The sequence below is a fragment of the Fukomys damarensis genome, unplaced genomic scaffold, assembly GCF_012274545.1.
Source record: "Fukomys damarensis isolate Sample0158 unplaced genomic scaffold, DMR_v1.0_HiC HiC_scaffold_15, whole genome shotgun sequence".
Classification (NCBI taxonomy): domain Eukaryota; kingdom Metazoa; phylum Chordata; class Mammalia; order Rodentia; family Bathyergidae; genus Fukomys; species Fukomys damarensis.
Window position 1 is genome coordinate 35,102,495 of NW_022900927.1, and position 19,829 is coordinate 35,122,323.

Consider the following 19,829-nt stretch of genomic DNA (forward strand, 5'->3'; position numbering starts at 1 on the left):
TGGTTCAACTTTTTTTTCAAATGTTTTCCCTTCTTTGTATCATTTTACTTGCTTTCTGCAGTCACAGTTTAGTTTCCTTTATAGGAAACATTCTTTGAATACAAAATTGATTCTAAATCTTGGGCTAAAGATCCCCCAAAAATTAATAGGGCAGCCAGACAAATATGGCATATTTTACTTTGCTTCTACAGGAATGATGTAGGGCTGAGAGCTTATTCCCTGCCACATGGAGGAGAATTGCCCATTCTTTCTTGCCAATGTCTTGGCTGATCACGTGCTTTCATTTCTTCAATGAAATGGAACTTGAAATGCCCTTGTATTGCTACCACAAACAAGCAGCTTCCTACCTATTAATTGTTTCTAGGTTAGGTTGAGTCTGGTCCATGTGTGTGGACTAAAACCCCAGAGATGGGGCTCAGATTCTATCAGACAGATCTGGTAGCTTTAAGGTTTCAAGATTCCAGGGCTGGAAGCTCAGTGGCACCACACAAGCTCAAGGTCCTGAGTTCAGTCCCTGGCACCAAAAAAAAAAAAAAAAGACTTCAAGATTCCAACCTCAAAGAATTATCAGAAAGCTAAGTAAATGAGAATTACATAGAATATAATTTTACAGCAAAATATGAGGAAACTGGATCACACCAAGGCAAGAGAATTTGAGTGTGAAGTATGACACGTGAGCCTTGTTTTCGTATTGCTGGACATCTGCTAACTGCTTCACATTATGTTTTCATGTAATTTTTGGCTTTCTTCCAAGAGTTAATAACAACATTAATTAAAGAATATCCCAAATAAGACTGATCTCAGATTGTATGTGTTGGCTATTTTAGTATTTAAAAATGAAATTATGCTCATCTGTTCTGTAATGTGGAGTCTATGAAATTGTACCAAACGATATAAAGAGATAAAACAAATAAGAGATATAATCACATTCAACTGGCAAGGCAAACATACTCAGCAGGGAGAGGGGTATATAGTGAAACAGTGGGCATCAGAGGTGCTAAGGGACGGGAAATTACTTAGGACAAATATGTGTAAGCCCAGACAGGGAGGCGAGTCTTTGAAAAACCTGATTCAAGAGACAAAAAATTGGCTGCTTTCCAAAGAACAACAGAATGATAACACAAATCTCTTTAATAAGAAGAGATTAAAGGAGTTAATAATAAGGGACTTAGATAAATACTTATTAAGATGCAAGACAGAACTCTCCTAAGATGTGATAGCTCAAAAGCACTTTGAACCCTTGATGATTAAAGTGCACCGCACAGGTGCACAGACAGGATGCCCACCAAGACAGGAAATGGAGCATTTACCGAGACACAGCCACATGATTCAATTAAATGGAAATATATCCAATTGAAGGGAATGTCAAGGAGACCTTTTTTAAATTTTTTTCTAAATTTAATAAATAGATTAACTAGATTATGTATTTAGTCTTCCTGGGAACAAGAAGGATAGCGTTACTTCGTTGCTAGGGAGATTTAAAATTAGCCGCGGAGTAGGAATCAATATTTCTTGGGTTAGACTAAAAGAATGTAAACTTTCCTCCATCACATTCATTTCTGCAATTCTGATTCCACCTTAGATGTTGTCAGAGCATATGTGTGCTATTTACTGTTACAATCATGTATGTTTTAATAGTTATTATTTCTGGTTTATATAATTTATTGCTCTCTCTTCTGGATCTAGTGGTTTGCAATTGGAGCAGGCTCAGCATTTGTCAGTGAATGGTCTGTAGAAGGTGACTGCTCTCCTAGACTGGCTTGTGTATCTCAAGCCCTCACCTAGGCTCACTTAAATTCACCTGAAAACAGTAATGAAAACCCAATTTCATTATTACCACACATCCACTTTCTGTGGATAGAAACATGGAAAATCTGGAACAGTGCCTAGCAGGTTGTAGGCACTTACTAAAGTTTTCTGAGTGAGAAAGAAGTCGAAAATGAGTTTATCTTTCCAGGTATCCATGAGCAGTGTTAGTTAAAAGTTGTTTTGTTTTTCTCTTGATTTTCTTTTTAAGTGTAGGAAAAATGATCCCTCATAGATACCACAGCTCATAAATTTCTGACCTCTATTTTTTCCTGGTGTTATGTCTGCAACACTGAAAGGTATGTTGTTCAGTTTCACTTCTATAATACACAGTTCTCAGATTCAGGGTCAGATCCTACAGAGTCATTTTACAAAGGAAGAGGGATAACAAAGCTGTAAAAACTTTGCATCCTTTAACTACTCTTCAAAAGTATCCTTGGGCCGGGGATTTAGCTCAGTGGTTCGGTGGCCTGCCTTGTAAGCGCAAGGACCCGAGTTTGATCCCTGGTGCCAAAAAAAAAAAAAAAAAGAAAAAAAGTATACTCATGTAGTGTCCCTCTATTCTTATCAGCTTTAAATAACACCAAGAAGTCTTTTAGCTTGAATGTGAAATAATTATAAATTGTTATTTATATTATTTTCAAATTATTGTGTCACTTAAGCGCATTTTGTTACGTATGGAACTTTATGATAGGTAGCAAAAATATATACTTTGAAAAAAAATATATTATTTTCGAAAATGAAGTTGTGGGATCAACAAATGTGACTGCTAGTTAAAGCCAAGCATCTTCAGCTAATTTTCTCATGTAGCTATGAGGATTCCAGATGCTTTTCAAATTTTTGCTAGGAAGGCTCTCATAACTGCATCTTGATGAGGGTAACCCACTTTCTGACTCAGAAATTTTGTAAGAGTCAAAATAAGGCATACATATTGAAGATAAACTTGGTAGAATATTTAGTGCTCTTTACATTAAATGCCATTTTAGATGATTGCTTGGCATTTGACTTCATTAACTTACTAAAAAATGTCTCCTGTAAAATTTTATCCTAAGAACTACTAGCTTTTTGATTTTATGACTTTTGCTTTTTAGTTAGCTACACATGATATTTACAGATGTCTCTATAACATTGTTGGTGTTTAGTCCTTTGATTAGGAGTATAATCTGCCACCATATTTCTTTAATGGAAAAACCAATCGTGACTTTTCCAGAAATGCAGACCACCAAAATGAGACAAAGACTAGAATAGGTCCAGCAACCAACTTTAGCATGGATTTGCATGTTCATATTCCACACTGTGGATACAGCAAAATCATCTCTAATCAATGTGGATAATATTCTTCTTAATACAAGAATTCTTGTACTTGTTTGGATCACCATCTATCAGCATCCTCAACCCTGAAGCCTGGGCCTGCAATGCAAGTTATATGACCCCTGAGCTGACTATTTTGGATTGAATTCTCTGTTGGAGAAAGGGGAGAGGACTACTAGTTTAGGCACAGTGACCTGGCTCAGCTTTCGTGCTGTCTAGCCTAGCTTTTCTTTCTTTCTTTCATTCTTTCTTTCTTTCTTCTTTCTTTTTGTGCTGGAAATGGAACTCAGAGCCTGTGCATACTAAGCATACATTCTCCAACTTAGCTATACCCCCTGCCCTAATTTTTTCATTGGTTGTTGCAGTTTATATTTGTCCTAATAGCATCTGGGTCATTTTTGGATATCAAGATTCACGGGACAGCAATGAAACAGAGCTAGACATACTATATATTCTCTCTAGTCTGGCCCTGTATCCTGACCTGTGAGTATTTAGATAGATGAAAAAGATAGCCCAACGGATTGTTTCTACAACCACCTCCATAAACATTTCACTCATAGTCCTGTCATACAGGTTGGACCAGTTTATATAGAACAAGCCATAAACACTTTAGTGTGGAAAAATAGTATTATATAAAGCTTAATATTAAACATTATGAAAAATACATATTTACAGGAGAAACTACAAAATATAACTATATACAACAATATGTGTTATCTTTAAATTACATAAATTCTTTAACATTCTCCAGATTAATAAATTATACACAGTATTAACAGAAATAGCTGGCACCTTGGTAGGGCATGAAGGAAGTTTTTTGTTTTTGTTTTTGTTTTTTTTAAATCACACAGTGAAAAATTTTTATCCAGGAGAACTTCAGGGACAATCTTAATGTCTTGAATAGACTGCATCTGAAAGGAAGGACAACATATTTAGAGACTCTAGCACAGTGTGTGCCACAAAAATCTGTTTATGAAAATTACAAATGAGAGAGATTAGCAAAAATGACTAAAGCTGAGTATGTTTTAGGGTGAGACCATCTCTATGGGACCAGGTCATTCCATTAAAAACAGAGCATCAGGCTTTGAAGGGAGTAGAGTTGCTAGTCCATCCCTTCTGGTTTTACAGGTGAAGCTAAGGGCCAAGAGAGTCAGAGTAACTCACTCAAGGTTACACAGCTCATTAATAATAAGGGGTAGTTCATAGTTCTGGAGCTAAGATCTGTATTCTAGCCTTCAGATATGGGTTATCTTTTTTCTATCCTGTAGTTAGTTTCTTTCAGCCTCTCTCAAGATCCCTCTAAAAAAAGACTCTAAAGGCAAAACTAGACAAAGAACTTGTAAGATTTCCCCAGAGCTCTCTCCATCCTGAAGCTTCTTAAAGAATATGAATATGCAAAAACCTTAATTTACTAGACAGATAAATTAGGGTGTAATTATTTACAATACAAAAGGATTATCTGATTTACAAAAGACTTCTCTAAACAGTAACTCTTTATCTGTGCTTTACAGATTATTAACTCTTTAGTATACTGGTTAGACTGGTCAGTATAGTGGGTATAGAAAATTACAAATGTACCTTTATATTTGCAATTGGCCTGTGTGATAATGATGGCCCAAAGTAGGAAGAGGCATACTTTTCTTTTGTCAGTTAATTATGGCTTGATCAAAGCAGTGTTTTAAAAGATTTATACTTTTTTTCTATAAAAGTTTATACTTGAAAAGTGTTACTTGCTTGTTCTAGAAATATACTTACAATAGAAGAAAAATAATCACATATTTTTCTATTCAGAGAAATATATTTTAGTATAATATTTTCTCCCAGTCTTTAAAAAATTTTTTTGCCTTACGAACTGTTTTTGTCTTACATTCTGCCCTTCTTGCTTAACTCACGCTATGCCTCAGGTATGGTTTGTCACCCAAAGATTCTTGTGTTGGAAACCTGGGCCTCAGTATAATGGCACTGAGGTGGAGGTGGGACCTTTAAGAAGGGGGTCTCAGTGGTATTTGAGTTTCACGACTCCCCTTGTGAAGGAATTAACCACTGGTCCTCCAGAGTGGGTTAGGTTTTCTAGGAGTGGATTAGGTCTAGATTAAGATTGTTATAAAAGAGCACACCTGGCTCCTCTATAGCTTGCTTCCTCTTTTATCATGTGATCTCTTCCACTGTCTGCCACATGTGGTCCTGCTGTGTGGTGCTGTTACCGCGTTGTGATTCAGCCACGAGGGTTCCCTACAGGCTGAACAGATGGGATCTGCCTGCTCTTGGACATCCAGCCTCTAAAACTGGGAGCTAAAGAAAACTCTTCTTTTTTTTTTCTCTTTTCTTGTTCTGTTTCTTCTTTGTGATGGTTAAGCTTAATTGTGTAAACTAGATTGGCTTGGGAGCTGTCTAGGGGATTAATAAAACACACGTCTGGGTGAATCACAGAGGTGTGACCCTGGGTACTGTATCTAGTCCCTCACCTTTTCCTCTCTGGTGCTATATCCCTGTTCTGCTTCCTGGCTGCCATGAACTGGGAACTTGGCTCCACCCCCCTTTGGCCACCATGTTCCTATCTAGCCAGGCTGGCCATGCCATGTGCCCCCTTAAATTTTGAGCTAATTTAAATCTCATCTTTTTTAATTTATGGGTGTCAGGTATTGTGTCTCCAAGCTGACCAATACATTCTCCCTCTATCTTTGGTTTATTTTGGGTGTGTGTATGTGGTTCGGGGACTTGAACTCCTTCTAAGTATGTGCTCTACCACTGAGCTGCACACCCAGCTAAAACCTCTTTTCTTTGTAGATATTGGCCTCAGGCACTAAAACAACTGATTTATAAGAAAATCCATATTATTATAATATCCTCAAAAGCATCATTATTGAGCCAGGTATGATGCATGTGTCTATAACCTCAGCCACATGGGAGGCTGAAAGGGGAAAGATTCTTGAACTCAAGAGTTTGAGGCCAGCTTAGGCAATACAGTGCGATTGCATGTAAACAAAATAAATATAAATCTATATTTTTATCTATCATTCTTAATGACTGCATTATATCATATTAAGTTGAATATGGTTTGTGTCTGTCAAGGGTCCATTCTGATGGAAGGCTTGGTCTTTAGGGTGTAGCAAATGCCACCATAGAACTTTTGGGAGGGGCGGCTTTGTGGGAGGTCCTTGGGTCACTAAGTGTGTGAACTTGGAAGGTAGATCTCATGCAACTCCATGGTAGAGCTCATAAGAAAATTGATATAAATAGGTGATATGTGCTTCGGTGGCTGTGTCCATCATGAGATCGTCACTAGAACTGGTTCTACACCCTTCGATTTTCCAAACTGTGAGCTAAGTAAACCTCTTCTCTTCATAAATTTAGCTGCCTCTGGTATTTTATTTTGGTGATGCAGAGATAACCAATATAGTCCTACGAACAGTTTTTTACTCAAACTTTTAATTGTGAAAAGCTAAATGCATAAAGCTTTTGCTGTACTTAGGGTGGTAAAAGAAATACTGGGTCACAAGATAAGATTAAGATCTCCACAGTTTGCTAAATTATTCTGCAAAAAAATTTTACATTTTGTACTGTCAGTTGTGATTTCAATGCATCCTCTCCACTAAAGCTTATTGCTTGGAAAAGAAGTGGTAAGCAGAGTTCTCAGTAGAGTGCACTTAGGCTCAGTAGGTAAAGATACCACAAAGAATTGCTGCTCAACTGTGGGTACCTCCTCCCCACTTCTCCTTCCTGTTCCACACTTTCTGGGACCCTCTGGATAAAAGAAAAAAGAATAGGTGGTACATGTTAGGAATCCTCTAGGTTATTAATAATTCCTAGGATGACCACATTTTGAAAAATGTACTTAAGAGTAAATGAAGTAACATCTTACCTCTGTGATACTCTGGATTCACATTTTCATAGATTGGAAACAGGGGGTTTTCTTGTTCACTCCGTAGCTTCCTAGCTCTGAGTACATCTCTTACACACTGATGTAGGTATATGTACTGACACTGGGAAAGCAGAGAATACATCAAAGATGAGGAACTGCTACAAAATATAAACAGTGATGCAATTCTGTATACCTGGCAAATGTTTTGATCACTTTTCTCATGGTCTCTGGTATATAAAAAAATGAATGCTTTTCATTACCACTGAAAATAGGAGAATGTTAGTAGGCAGAGACGTATTTGTACATCTCTTTAACATGGTGCATATCTATTTTATATGTATTCTAAAGGCCTATAGCATGTCTGGCACACAGTAGATCCCTCACAAATATGTAGATGAAAGGATGCTAAGCACTCTGTTAGGTAGTTTATATGAAATCATTTCATAATCTCAATAACCTTTTGAAGTAGTTATAATTATCAACATAAACTGAGACTTAGAAGTTCATCAACTTTTTCAAGGTTGCATAGCTAAGAAAGGGAGCCCTAGGATTTGATCCAGAGGCTGTGACCTCCAAGTTCATGTTTTCAGTGCACCAATTTTCTTATGAGAAAATCATGGTTGTTTTGTTCCCCTTTTCTGGTGAATTGGTGAGAAAAATGAAGTATGTACCATAAGCCTCACTGTCATTTCTTTGACTACAAAGGCAGTGGTTAGCTCATGTCTGTTCTTGTAGCATCAAGTCTGGCCCATGAAGAATCTCAGAGATGTTGCCTAACTGCCAAGAAGTACAAAGGGTTACTCATTGAGGATACTGTCAGCTATTGGGGGAATTAACCATTTCAGAAACAAACACATAGAAAAATCAGTACTTTAGCGACTGTAAAGACAACTACAAAATGTTCACTGACAACAGCAGTCAAATTTGTACACTGAATCCCCTTCCTTCCTACCAAGTGAGCTCTTTAATAAGGGGATCAATGTCTCTGTAACCTTGGTGATTGGCCTTGGGCTCCCTTACTGATTCAGCAATTGCTCGGAAGCCAGGTAGCAAGGAGTTTGGGAGGGGAGCAAAAAAAAAAAAAAAGTAAGGGAGACTGGGCTCTCAGCCTCTGACTGGCCTGGTTAACTCATGAGGCCTCTTGGGACCTGAATTTTCCCATCTATAAAAAAGGAGCCTAAGATCTCTTCTACAGATAACATCCTTTGTTCACTAAAGGGTGTAAGTCTTGGTGTTGATGTCTAATAGATACTGAAAAATATTTCTGGACCCTCTGTTTAAGGCAATCAATGTAGCCAGCCTTACAGTATCTTGAAAGTTTGAGATAAAAGTGGGACTAAAATATGTTCTCTCTGTAACAGTATTTCAAAGTGGCTAAGTGCTTATTTGCATGAGTCACCCCTATACATTGGTTCCGATAGGAAGATAGTCTGGTTATTTATTCATGGGACTTTAAGAGGTAGATCTGGAATAATCAATAAATTAAGAAAATTTTTAAAAGTGAGGCTTGCACTAATATTAACTGTTCTTTACTTTTCTGCTCATAGACTGTATTTATTTATGAGTGTTTTATTGCCATCTTGATGTTGAATATTCAAAGAAAGTACTATTCTAAGTATGGTTGTTATTCCAGACTACCTCTCTCTTTGGCATCTTAAAATGATCCACCAAATTGTAGACTGATCCCTTGCTATTTCCTCAGACCTAAATTCCTTTCTACTGAGATATTAAATTATTTTGGAAAGTTAGAGGTAAGCCGTGAATTAATTCTATTTTATCTGAACAAACTATGTTATATAAGGCCTACTAATAAATTATTCATAGTGGGCTTTGAAACCAGTTAATATCTATTAATTTGCCTTGTCTTTAATATAAATTCATCTTTTCCTAATAGACTCTCCCTTAGAAAATGATTAATGTACTTCTCATTTTATTCATATAAAAAGTTGAAAAAAATTTCATAGATGAACCTCAAATCATGAAAGATCATTTGTTGTTGATGGACAAAGCTTTGGATTTGTTGTAACACATTCAGTTTCATTTAATTTCACTAATACTTGTAGTATTAAATAGTATTTATAGTATTAGATGTATTGCCTTTCATGGTCTCTGAGTGTACAGTTTAGCAGAAGGGCAGACATATGAACAAATACCTAGAAGATGATAAACATAAAATAGAATTATGTGTACAACTTTGTATAAAAGAGGAAAGCCTTAGGTTTACTTTTGGGAAAGTATCAAGATAGAAAGTAAAGGTGATAACTTAAAGAATGTCAACACGATAGGGTATTCCAAATTATATCAATAACATGCAAGTACACACATATTTTGGAGATGAGAAATACAGTGTAGCTAAATGTAGATTATATGGGTCATGAGAAAACGCCAGCATCATTTCCCAAATGGGACTTGAGACTCTTAATCTTACAACACTTTAGTGTTTCCTTCTCTTGAGAAGCAGATTTGAGTGACAGATTCTGATTGTCACCTATTGTTTCTTAAGATGTTGCTCTTTGAGTGTTTCCCTCAGAATCAGGCTGTAAATTTGCCCCAAGGCAAGGTAAAGGGAGGAACAAACTTGTAAATTATCTGTCTAATGCTTTTTGTTTAGAATTTCTTGTTCTTTGTTATGTTCATCAAAAATTGTGATAAATTGCATTCCTTGGAGAAAATTTAGGTCAATTTTCAATGTCACCATGGACCCAGAAAAATAATACAAGTGATGAGAATGTTTTTTTTCTCTTCTGTTGAAGCATTTACCCCACAGGGGCTTGGCTGTTGATTATCCACCTCTGTTCTCTTTTCCATTACCAAAAAGTCAGGCCAGAGATTGTGCAACTTCGGCATTCTCTTAGACCAGTATCAGATCTGATATTGACTGGGATTTTGTTTGACCAAGTAAAAAGGGGAAGAGATAATTTCTATTTTACTGCAATGTTTATTTCACCATGGTGAGAAGACTCAAAGTTCATTCAGGCCCCGGGAGGGAAAGATTCCTTAATTTTACCAGGTCCTAAAATACTGGCAATGAGTAGACATGAAGCTGGAGAAGCAAGTTGGGGCCAGGTTATGAAGAAGAAACTTGGATAAAGGATGAAAATTTGAACGTCATTTTACAAGCAATGTGAACTTCCTGGACTTTTACGCGGGGAGTTAACAGGAGCTGTGAGGGACCTCTCGTGACAGTAGTGATAAAGTAGGTCAGAAGCTGGAGGCGGAGCTCCCGCTGCCTCTATGTGCAGATACGTGGATAGCAGCACTACGGACAGGAACTGGAATGGACACAAGCTCAAGTGCTCTTCATGAAGGTTGTTTTTTTAAAAAAGATAATTAGTTTGGTGTTGAACATTTTGAATTTTATTTATTTACTTATTCCCCATTTTGAATTTTAGATCACTGAAAGGCTTCCAGGTGGAACTAACTGGCAGGCAGGTACTTAGGTAAATGCTAGTGAAGGGGGATTAGATTTAGGGACCAGAATTGTGTGCAACCCCTAGAGTGGAGGACATCAAAAAGAATAAAGATCGAAAGAAATAAGAGCCATACTGTGAGGGTACAACCTGGGGGAACTCAAATATTGAGAAGGCAAATTGAAGAACAAAGATATTCTTTGTGGGAGGAGGAGGAGAAAACATAGAAAAGAGGGTCTTATTTCTTTGAAGGAGGAGGAGCTTTGGTACACTGCTGTTACCTTTGCCCTGAAAGTTAGCCAGGGACATGTGTAATAGAGTTCTTGCTTTTGGTCAAAATGCAACTCTAGCATTCTGAACGTGGGTATGGAAGTGAAACGTGGTGCAAGAAGCCTTTGACAGTAACTACAGAGCCTAAACACACACACACACACACACACCCCCACACACATGCACGCGAGCACGCGCGCACACACAGGTGCACACATGCACATTCGTTCTCAGAAACAGGACACACATACACTCACGACTATTTGCAATGTTACAACCTCTTCCTTCCCAAATTACAAATAAACTATAGTCTGAGTTTGTGGAAGTGACAGTAAACAAACATCGATTCTGACTTTTTAGCCAGATAATTTTAGGTTCATTCATTTTATAAAAAGAAATACTGAAGATATAGAGAAGGAAAACAAAGTCCTACCCTCTAGGGACTCATAGTTGTGGTGATAGCTGAGGAAGAACAATCATGATACCGGGTGATACAATTCTCTTAATAAAATAATAGAACTAGACAGCAATCATGAATGACTGTTAATACACGAGGCTAAAGGTTATTGGGAAAACTGGCCATGGATGGTTCAGGCTGATGCCTGTGACTCCACTTTTAATTTGCCTGTACTCATAGAAAAGTGCAAAACTGATGATCAGCTTCCTCATGTGATGAAACAAGAAGTACCTGGTACCATCAGGGAAGAGCTGTGGTGGGAAAAATGAGTTTAATCACGCTTCTTGCTCTAATGACCAGACAATGGAAATCATGCAGAGCAGAGGAACATGCTACCACCAAGAAAAAGCAATCATCCACATCCAGAAAGTGGGAATGTGTATTAAACAAGGGGGGTGGTTTCTTTGACAAATAAATGGCATGGAAAACAAATGGGAGAGGGGATTATTATAGACTAAAAGAGATTTAAAATATACTTCAGTCAAATGAAATGTGGACTTTGAAGTCAACAGAAATCAGCTATAATTTTTTACAACAGTAACTAAAAAACATAATTAGAAGGGCTGTGGATGTAGTTCAGTAGATCATTTGTCTAGCATACATAAGGCCCTGAGATTGATCCTCAGCAACTCGAAATAAGAAAATAAATAAACAAACAAATAAGACATTTAGCTATAATTGAGGCCATATTCTTAAGTGAAATAAATAGGACACCCATGTGTAAATAGCAAATAGTTGCTCTGGTATGAAAAACTAAAAATGTAAATAAGGATCAAAATGTATAATTGATAATGTGAAATGGGAAGAAAAGGCCTAAAGGAGTAGGGGAAGTAGGAGGGGTAGAGGAAAGGAAAGAAGGAAAAAGAAAAAAAAATGAGATGAGGAAAAAATGGAAACAAAGTCTTTGTAAATAGGGGAGAGTGGAGGGGGTAAAGGGAAGGCAGGGGAATGGGGAAAACATAAGAACCAAGATACATCATGCAAAGGTACAAGATCCCGAGGATGAATGTAACTGTACTGTATACCTAAAATGTACCAAAAGACTTAATGGAAAAAAAAGACATTAGGGATATTTAAATATTGCCTGGGGATTAGATGATATTTGGAGATAATAGTTAAAATTGTTAGGTGTGGTAAATGGCACATTGATCACTATTTTTAAAAATCTCTAGTACCTTTACATGATATTATCTTGGTTCTTATTTTTTTCCCCATACCCTTGCCCTCCCTTCACCCCCTCCACCCTTCCCTATTTACAAAACTTTTTTTCCATTTTTCCTTTTCTCATATTTTGCTTTTCCCTTCTTTCCTTTCCCCTACCATTCCCACTTCCCCTACTCCTTTAGCCCCTTTCTTCCTATTTCACTCTATCAATTATACAATTTGAACCTTATTTACACTTTTAGTTTTTCACATCAGAGAAACTATTTGGTATTTACACGTGTGTCCTATTTATTTCACTTAGGGGTACGGCTGCAATATGCATCCATTTAGCTATAAATGTCACACAGAGACCTATTTAAGAATGAATGAAATAATATGATAAATAGGATTTGCTTTAAAATATTCCAATGGGGTCATGGCAGTAGGGGAAATAGTACATGTAGGATTCAGAAGAGCAAAGAATACAGGATACTGATAACTGTAGAAGCTGGGGCTTGGGTATAACAAAACTCATTATCCTATTTCTCTAGTTGTTATATGAACATGCTGTGTGTGTGTGTGTGTGTGTGTGTGTGTGTGTGTGTGTCTCTGGATCCAACCCACAGCCTTATGCATGCTAGGCTAGCATTGAATCCCATTTTTATGTACTATTTTATGTTTCAGCAATTTTACAGTAAAATGTTTGAAATATGGTAGATAAATTGTTATAATGAAAGTACCCTCAATCCAGGACAATGGCAGTAGCAGAGATCAGGACAGTGGGTCCCACCTGCAGGAGGCAATGACTTGTGTTTTGCCAAAAGTGCTGTAGAATGACAGTACTGCAAGTTATGAATGTGTGCTACACAAGAAAAGAATTCAGGCATCAGAATGGTTTTCAGAACTGTGTGCTCATCCAAGTTCCATGGGGGCCTGTACTGGAGGATGTCCACGAGTGAGCATGGCATTAGGCTGACTGTGCTGTGCTCTGACTCTCTGGTGGGACATGGAAAAATAGAGAACGTTTCACCTTTTCATATTTTTAAAAAATATTAGGCATTTATAGAATTATTTGGGTGAAAATTTGGGAAAACCAGGGTAAGAGAATCTGAGTTATACAAAAGACATGTCTGGTGTATGTGGGGCGCAGAGCTGACTAAGGCTGTCAGAGCAGTAAACTTGGTACTCAAGGGTCTGGTAACTTCTAGAACAGAGTCGAAGCCAGCTTGGCCATTTCATAACTATGGGCTTTGTGCAAAGCCCTTTAGTCCCTGGACCTCATTTACCTGGAAGTGGAATATAGTGCCTCTCTTACTTGGTTATTATGAAAATGTAATAGGATAACATGTTTTAAAATGACCCATGAGCTAGGTGTGGAGGAGTATGCCTGTAATCCTAGCACTCTGGAAGTCTGATGCAGGAGGATGGAAAGTTCAAGCCCAGACTTGACAGCTTAGTAGTTTAGTGGGACCCTGTCTCAAAATAAAAAATAAAAAATAGGCTGGGGATGTAGTTCAGTGCAAAGGCTCTGGGTTCAATCCCTGGTACCACAAAACCAAACAAAAACCTGTGAGTGTCAAAGGGCTATAGAAGCAAATGGAAGTATGAAGCTTTACAATGGACAGTCTTTTGGTGTCTCCAGAGTTGAAGATGCAGGTACAGAAGTTAAGGCAGAGGGAGTGTATAGCTTAGGATATTCCTCCTATAAGTGAAGTTCTTGTATTCATTCACCAGCTTATTTTAAACCAGACTGCAAGATAGATTGACATATCCTTTCTACCATGAATAGTGCATAGATTTAAAAGAATGTACCTTTCTTCTTACCCACCTAAATTCTCTTCTGAGCCAAGCAACTAGTTAAGTAAAAGTAAGGATAGGCATCATCCTGAAAGTCATTGTAATTTATGTCATAATAAGTCATAGAAAATGTCTATATGCGTAGTTCTCTTTTTCTTGTCCTATTGTGCCATAGTTATTTCTCTATATTTGATGAAAGCATATATATGTGAAAACACATATATGAAACATATATATATGTGAAAACATATATATTATGTATAAATATATTTTTGTAGGGGGAAGGGAAAGTGGTCTGTGTCCCTCAGCCTCTGGCTCTTACCTCAGTCTGGACCATGTGAACCCTATGAAGTCTTAGGTCATGCACTGCTCCATAAATGTCCACAGAGTCTTTGGAATCTAATTGCTGGAGAATTCGGTCCAATGCAATAAAGGTTCCAGTCCTACCCACACCAGCACTAGAAGAGATAGTAAAAGAACATTTCATTAAAATTGCTTCTCAGAATTGTATCCAGAGATTCTGGCCCAATCTTTCCTTTTCTCTTTCAATTTATGGAAGAATGTAGGACAGCTTCTTTTTCTCAATGAGCTCTGTCTCTTACAGAAATGTTACCTAGAGACCCAGTATTCCACCTCTTTCCCCTTCTTTCCTCCCTCTCCCTCTATCAGCGGTAAGTGCTGTTCTGCACTTGATGGCTATCATTTCAATATAGGTTTTTATACTTTTCCTACAAACATATAGATCCATCAACAACATATTCATTTTATGCATTTAAAAAATTTATTGAAATGCCAACTTGTTTAATGTATTCCTTTGCCAATTTTTGATTCAATATTGTGTTTTGAGATTTATGCACATTTTACATGTAGATCTAATTTCTTTTAATTCATAGACCATTGCTGACATATTCCCTACTGATAGCCAATGAAGCAATTTTAGTTTTTCTCTATTACAAAAGTGTCACCCGACACTTTTGAGTATCATTGTGAACATATGTGGTGATGTGTTGACGCCTAGAAGCAGAACGGCTGGGTTGATTTGAGAGTATAAATAGTTTCAATTTTGCTAGGGATTGTCAAGTTGTGGTTGTATAATCTGGGAGTTAATTTTAGTACCTGGGTGTTGAATCCAGGGTATTTTGGCTACCTCCTCAGACTGTTTTTTAATGTTGAGATCAGGTCTCACTAAGTCATTAACTTGCCCTCACTGGCCTTGAGTTTTCAGTCCTCCTGCTTCAGCTTCCTAGAGTGCTGGGGTACAGACATGAGGCACAACACCTGGCTACTCTGGGGATTTTGGATGCTGTGCGAGGTGCTGTCACCAAGATGAAATCAACCTTATCAGACCGAGGCAAAATTAGAGCAGCGAAGTTATGAAGGGGGAGAACTCATGTTTGCCTGTCTGTGACAAATACTTTCCTGAGGTCTTTCTAAAGGCCTGAGAAAGTAGCTTCTTATTCTATGTGTACCTGATAATTTGCACACCCTACACATATGTGTAGGTTTCTGTGACAACAGTTTTAAAAAACTGCAGCTCTTCAGATAAGATGTTCTTGACAGAATACTTGCTCAGCAAACGCATCTCTAGCAACATGCTGACATCAGCTCCCACCTCCAGTCTTGAAGACAAATGAGTTTTGTGTCCAAGTAGCATGTGTAAATCTCCTTTTTGCCTTAAAAACTTGCCCTTGCTTAAAGTTCTTTAAGTACACCTACCCTTTACTATAGTACATATATTGTCATTTCAATGTTCTTCTCTTCCCAAATGAACACTATTCTTGGGAGAATCTCTGGTTGTTATTTAGGTTGACAATGCATACATTCATAAGGTAAAAAGAACAATTGTGTAGTGTTCTTGGGCAAAAAATGTCTGCCATTTTTCCATGAGAAAGTAGGAAGCTCTTGAGTACCTCACATTCTCATTAAAAGCATTGGGGTTCCAATGAAATATAAAAGCAAGGCTCATAGGGTGTTGGGTTGATTGGGAGTAGATTAGCACACTTGACATTTCTCTTACTGTAGGAATTCACTGCTCTTTATTTATTAGTGCCATCCAGTTAGGACTGTCAAAGTGCTGTTGCAAACATTAATTAGTTAAGCACCAGTCTCCCCGGAGAGAGAATGATGGCTTGTTAGGTGGATTTTATGAATATACTGTCTGAAGCAAGAACTCAAGAGAGAACAGAAATTTAAGAGCAAAATTGGTGCTCTTAGGCAAGTGCTATGCTATTGTTTGACTTTGTGTCCTCTATAATTAATGCTTAAATTTAATGCTTAGTGCAAGAGTGTTAAGAGATAAGATTTATTTTTTTATTTTTTAGACAGGGTCTCACTGTGTAGTTCAGACTTCTCTGGAACTCACTGTGTAGCCCAGGCTGGTCTCAAACTCACAGCGATCCCTCTTGCCTCGGCCTCCCAAGTGCTGGGATTACAGGCATGTGCCACCACACCCGAGATAAGATCTTTAGGAAGTAATTAGGCCATGAGGTCTCCACATTATGTATGAGATTATTGTCTTTTAAAAGGGCTGGAGGAAACTAGCTATGTCCTTTCGTCCTCTGTTCCTTCAGCACTGTAAAGACAGCCTCCCTTCCAAGGTACCATCTTTGAAGCAGAGATTGTACCCTCACAAGGCACCGAACCTGTCATTGCCTTAACCTTGGACTTCCCAGTCTCCTGAACTTTGAGAAATAAATTTCTATTTGTAGGCTATTCTGTAGTTCTTTGTTACAGCAGCAGCAATGGGCAAAGGTATGTGACTAGACATGAGAGTAGTCTAAAGCAACTTTGTTAAAGGATGCAAGGGGCTTATACAGGTGGATGACAGAAATAAGCCACCCCAGGGAATAAGAATGGCACAAGGCAAAACTGAGCTGGTGAGGCCACGGTCCTGGAGAGGATGGGAAAGGAGTGGTAGGGAACTTGGATGGAGTTAGTCCAACTCTCAAGGGCATGGAAGTCACTTACAGACTTCGTATTCCGTACAGTGGGGGAAAGAATAAGAGGGAGAGAGGAGGATGGAGAGTAAGGGTGAGGGAGAGGTGGGAGAAGAAGAAAGTGGAAGAGAAGTTTACTGAAGAGGCGTGAAGTTGGAGAGCAGAAAAGAGAGAATGTAATAGAATGCTCTGGGAGTTAGGCAGCTGGTGAGCCCAGACCGATCTTCCACCCACCACTGTCCCCATATTTATGCTCTTTTTTTCCAGATTCCATGACACAGTGCTCTCATGGAGGCCATTTTTCTGTCTCCTTGGTTGTCACATACATACCTGCAGTGCACCACGGTGGGCCCGGCACCAGGGGTCCTATTGATGTAGTCCCTGACAGTTCTCACGAACTGGATTAGGGACTGCGTGGTCTCAGGGACTCCATGGTCTGGCCACACTGTATAGTGAAAGTGACGGATGAGTCTCTGTACATCGAGCTGTTCTTCCTGCAAGAGAGAGAGCAGGATAATAAAAAGAAAACTAAAAATTGACAACAGTGTCATGCAGCAATTTCTGTGGTCTGAAACTATAGGAGAGCAATCAGCAAAAATAGGATTCACATCTTCCCAGATTGGGTTATTAAAAGAAGCCAAGCAAACTAACATACACTGCATATCTTAAACTCCCTGATGGTCCACTCAGGCAGCACAGACTCTGAGAGCATCTGCAGAATGAGGTCCCCATAGTACAGGGAGTCTTGATCCGCTGGCCAGTAATGGTCACACTTCACCTACAGGAGGACAGACAGAAAAAAATGGTCAGCCCAGGATCATGATTCCTGTGAAAACCTGGATTTTCACTTTGAAACCTTCCCTGAGTTAGGAATCTGGGATCAGCTGCTAAAACAATTTAGCATCTATTTTTTATTAACTGGCTCATGACCAGTGTTAAAGCTGGGCTAATGCTCCAAGAAATGGGGCTACCTACAAAGAACAAACCCTGAGCTCCCAAACTGCATTCATTCACATTTCAGACAGTATTACATGGCTAGATTTTGTTTGTTTGTTTGTTTGGAACCGGGGATCAAACTCGGATCCTTGCGCTTGCAAGGCAGGCAGCAGAACCACTGGGCCAAATACCTGGCCCATGGCTTGATTTTTTAAAAATCGATTTTCTCAGCATTCCTTTCCGCTAGCAGATAAACCATGACTTTATTGTTTTTTTCTGAAGAAAGATTCAGTCAAGCAGAGGAAGGCATTGTCTTCCTGGCTTTGTTTTGTTCATATTTTTTATTGTTTTCCTAACATGGGCCATGTGCCAAGAAATCTTTGAGATGTTATAATGGATAGCTTGTATTCACAAACTTGTATTCACATGTATAGAGAAAGGAGAAAGAGGATTATGTACACTTGTTTACCTATTTTATATTTTGTTTGGTGGTATTTACACATTGATTTAAAAACCACATATTTTATAAAGTATGCATATTAATTGATCAAGAATATATATTTGCTTGTATTTTTGTATAAGTATGTGTGTGTATCAAATAGTATAAACATGGCTTTTATTCTACTAACTGGTGAGGCACCGCAAGTAGGCCCATCGGAATGTATATATGTATAGAAATATTTGTTTTTGTGGTACTGAAGATTGAACCAAAGGCCTTCACACTGAGCTATATCTCTAACGCATTTGAATTTTGAGGCAGGGTCTTGTGGAGTTACTAAATTTCTCAGGCTGGGCTCAAACTTACAGTCTTTCTACCTCAACTTCCCAGAGTGCGTGGATTACAAATGTGCACCACCACACCCAGCCACTATCTACATTTCATGCATAAACATCTGCATGTGGTTATATACATATTTCTAGTTGTTTCATCTCTCTGTACCTATTTACATATATGTATAAATATAAGGCTAGTTTTGCTGAAGAGGCCATAAGGGGTCAGTGTAGCATAAATAACCTTAGAGAATCCCAATATATTTTTTTAATTAGTTCATTACATGTGATCTCCCTTTTAATCCTATAAAACCATATAAAGTAGCAGATTATAAATGTATTACAAGAGGCTTGCTTAATTTGTCCAGACGACTATTTTACTTGCACCTAACAAGAGAGCCTAAAACTCACATCCCTGATTCCGGCAGGGTCTCCCTGCCCACTAGGCCATACACCAAAGGAGGGGGCAGATGAGTGGGCAGATTCTCTTTCTGTGTAACCGGCCCTTACGATAATCTCAATCATCATGTGGTAACATTTTTTACTGAAACTTCAGACCCAGAATCAGCCACCTTTTACAACTGAGGGGCTTCAACATTCTCACATTGCCTCTACTTGGATTTGTGGGATACAAGCTCAGATTGGGGTGGGTTAGAATTTCTTCCATGATGTGGAAAGCAAAGCTTGGGAGTCAGAAGACTATGTACTCACTCGACCCTTCTCAACACACTGGGTCACCATGACAATATTGAGGACATTCTGTTCCCATGCCATTTTCCAGAAGTCATCCTTGGTGCCAGGAAGCGGTCCCTGAGTGGCGATATATTCTCTTCTGAAGTTGTTGCCCTGCGATGAATTTACAACAGGGAGAGTCAGAAACAATGGCCTCTTCAGAACTGTAAACAAAGAGTTAGCTCTGCAGATTAGATGATAGGGAGGTCTCTGCCAGGGCCCTGGCTTGAGAAAATGAAATTAACAGAAGTGTTAAGGCTTGGGAGGAGGAAGGACAAAGGCCAGAGCACTGAACTATTCTTAAGAGGCACATTTCCCTTTCAGACTGGAAAAGGCAAATGGAGGACTCAAGTAATAATCTAGAAAACACTTCACCCTTAATTATAATTGTGTGTGTG

At 38.4% G+C, this 19,829-nt stretch overlaps 1 protein-coding gene across 5 annotated transcripts in view; it reads right to left on the minus strand.

Moving 5' to 3' along the window:
- Positions 1–25: 25 nt before the first annotated feature.
- The window catches only part of Ptprb (protein tyrosine phosphatase receptor type B), a 121,137-nt gene continuing 101,333 nt past the window's right edge, over positions 26–19,829 (minus strand). For 4 of the 5 annotated variants that reach the window (XM_019206541.2, XM_019206540.2, XM_019206539.2 and 1 more), the window contains 6 exons: positions 19,411–19,545; positions 17,648–17,770; positions 17,323–17,486; positions 14,379–14,514; positions 6,980–7,100; positions 26–4,028 (listed from right to left, as the gene is read on the minus strand). In XM_019206541.2, coding sequence (XP_019062086.1) covers positions 4,006–4,028; positions 6,980–7,100; positions 14,379–14,514; positions 17,323–17,486; positions 17,648–17,770; positions 19,411–19,545 — 702 coding nt within the window. In that variant the 3' untranslated portion in view covers positions 26–4,005. The remainder of the gene's footprint in view (positions 4,029–6,979; positions 7,101–14,378; positions 14,515–17,322; positions 17,487–17,647; positions 17,771–19,410; positions 19,546–19,829) is intronic. The other variant, XR_002025127.2, reaches the window with a different exon arrangement.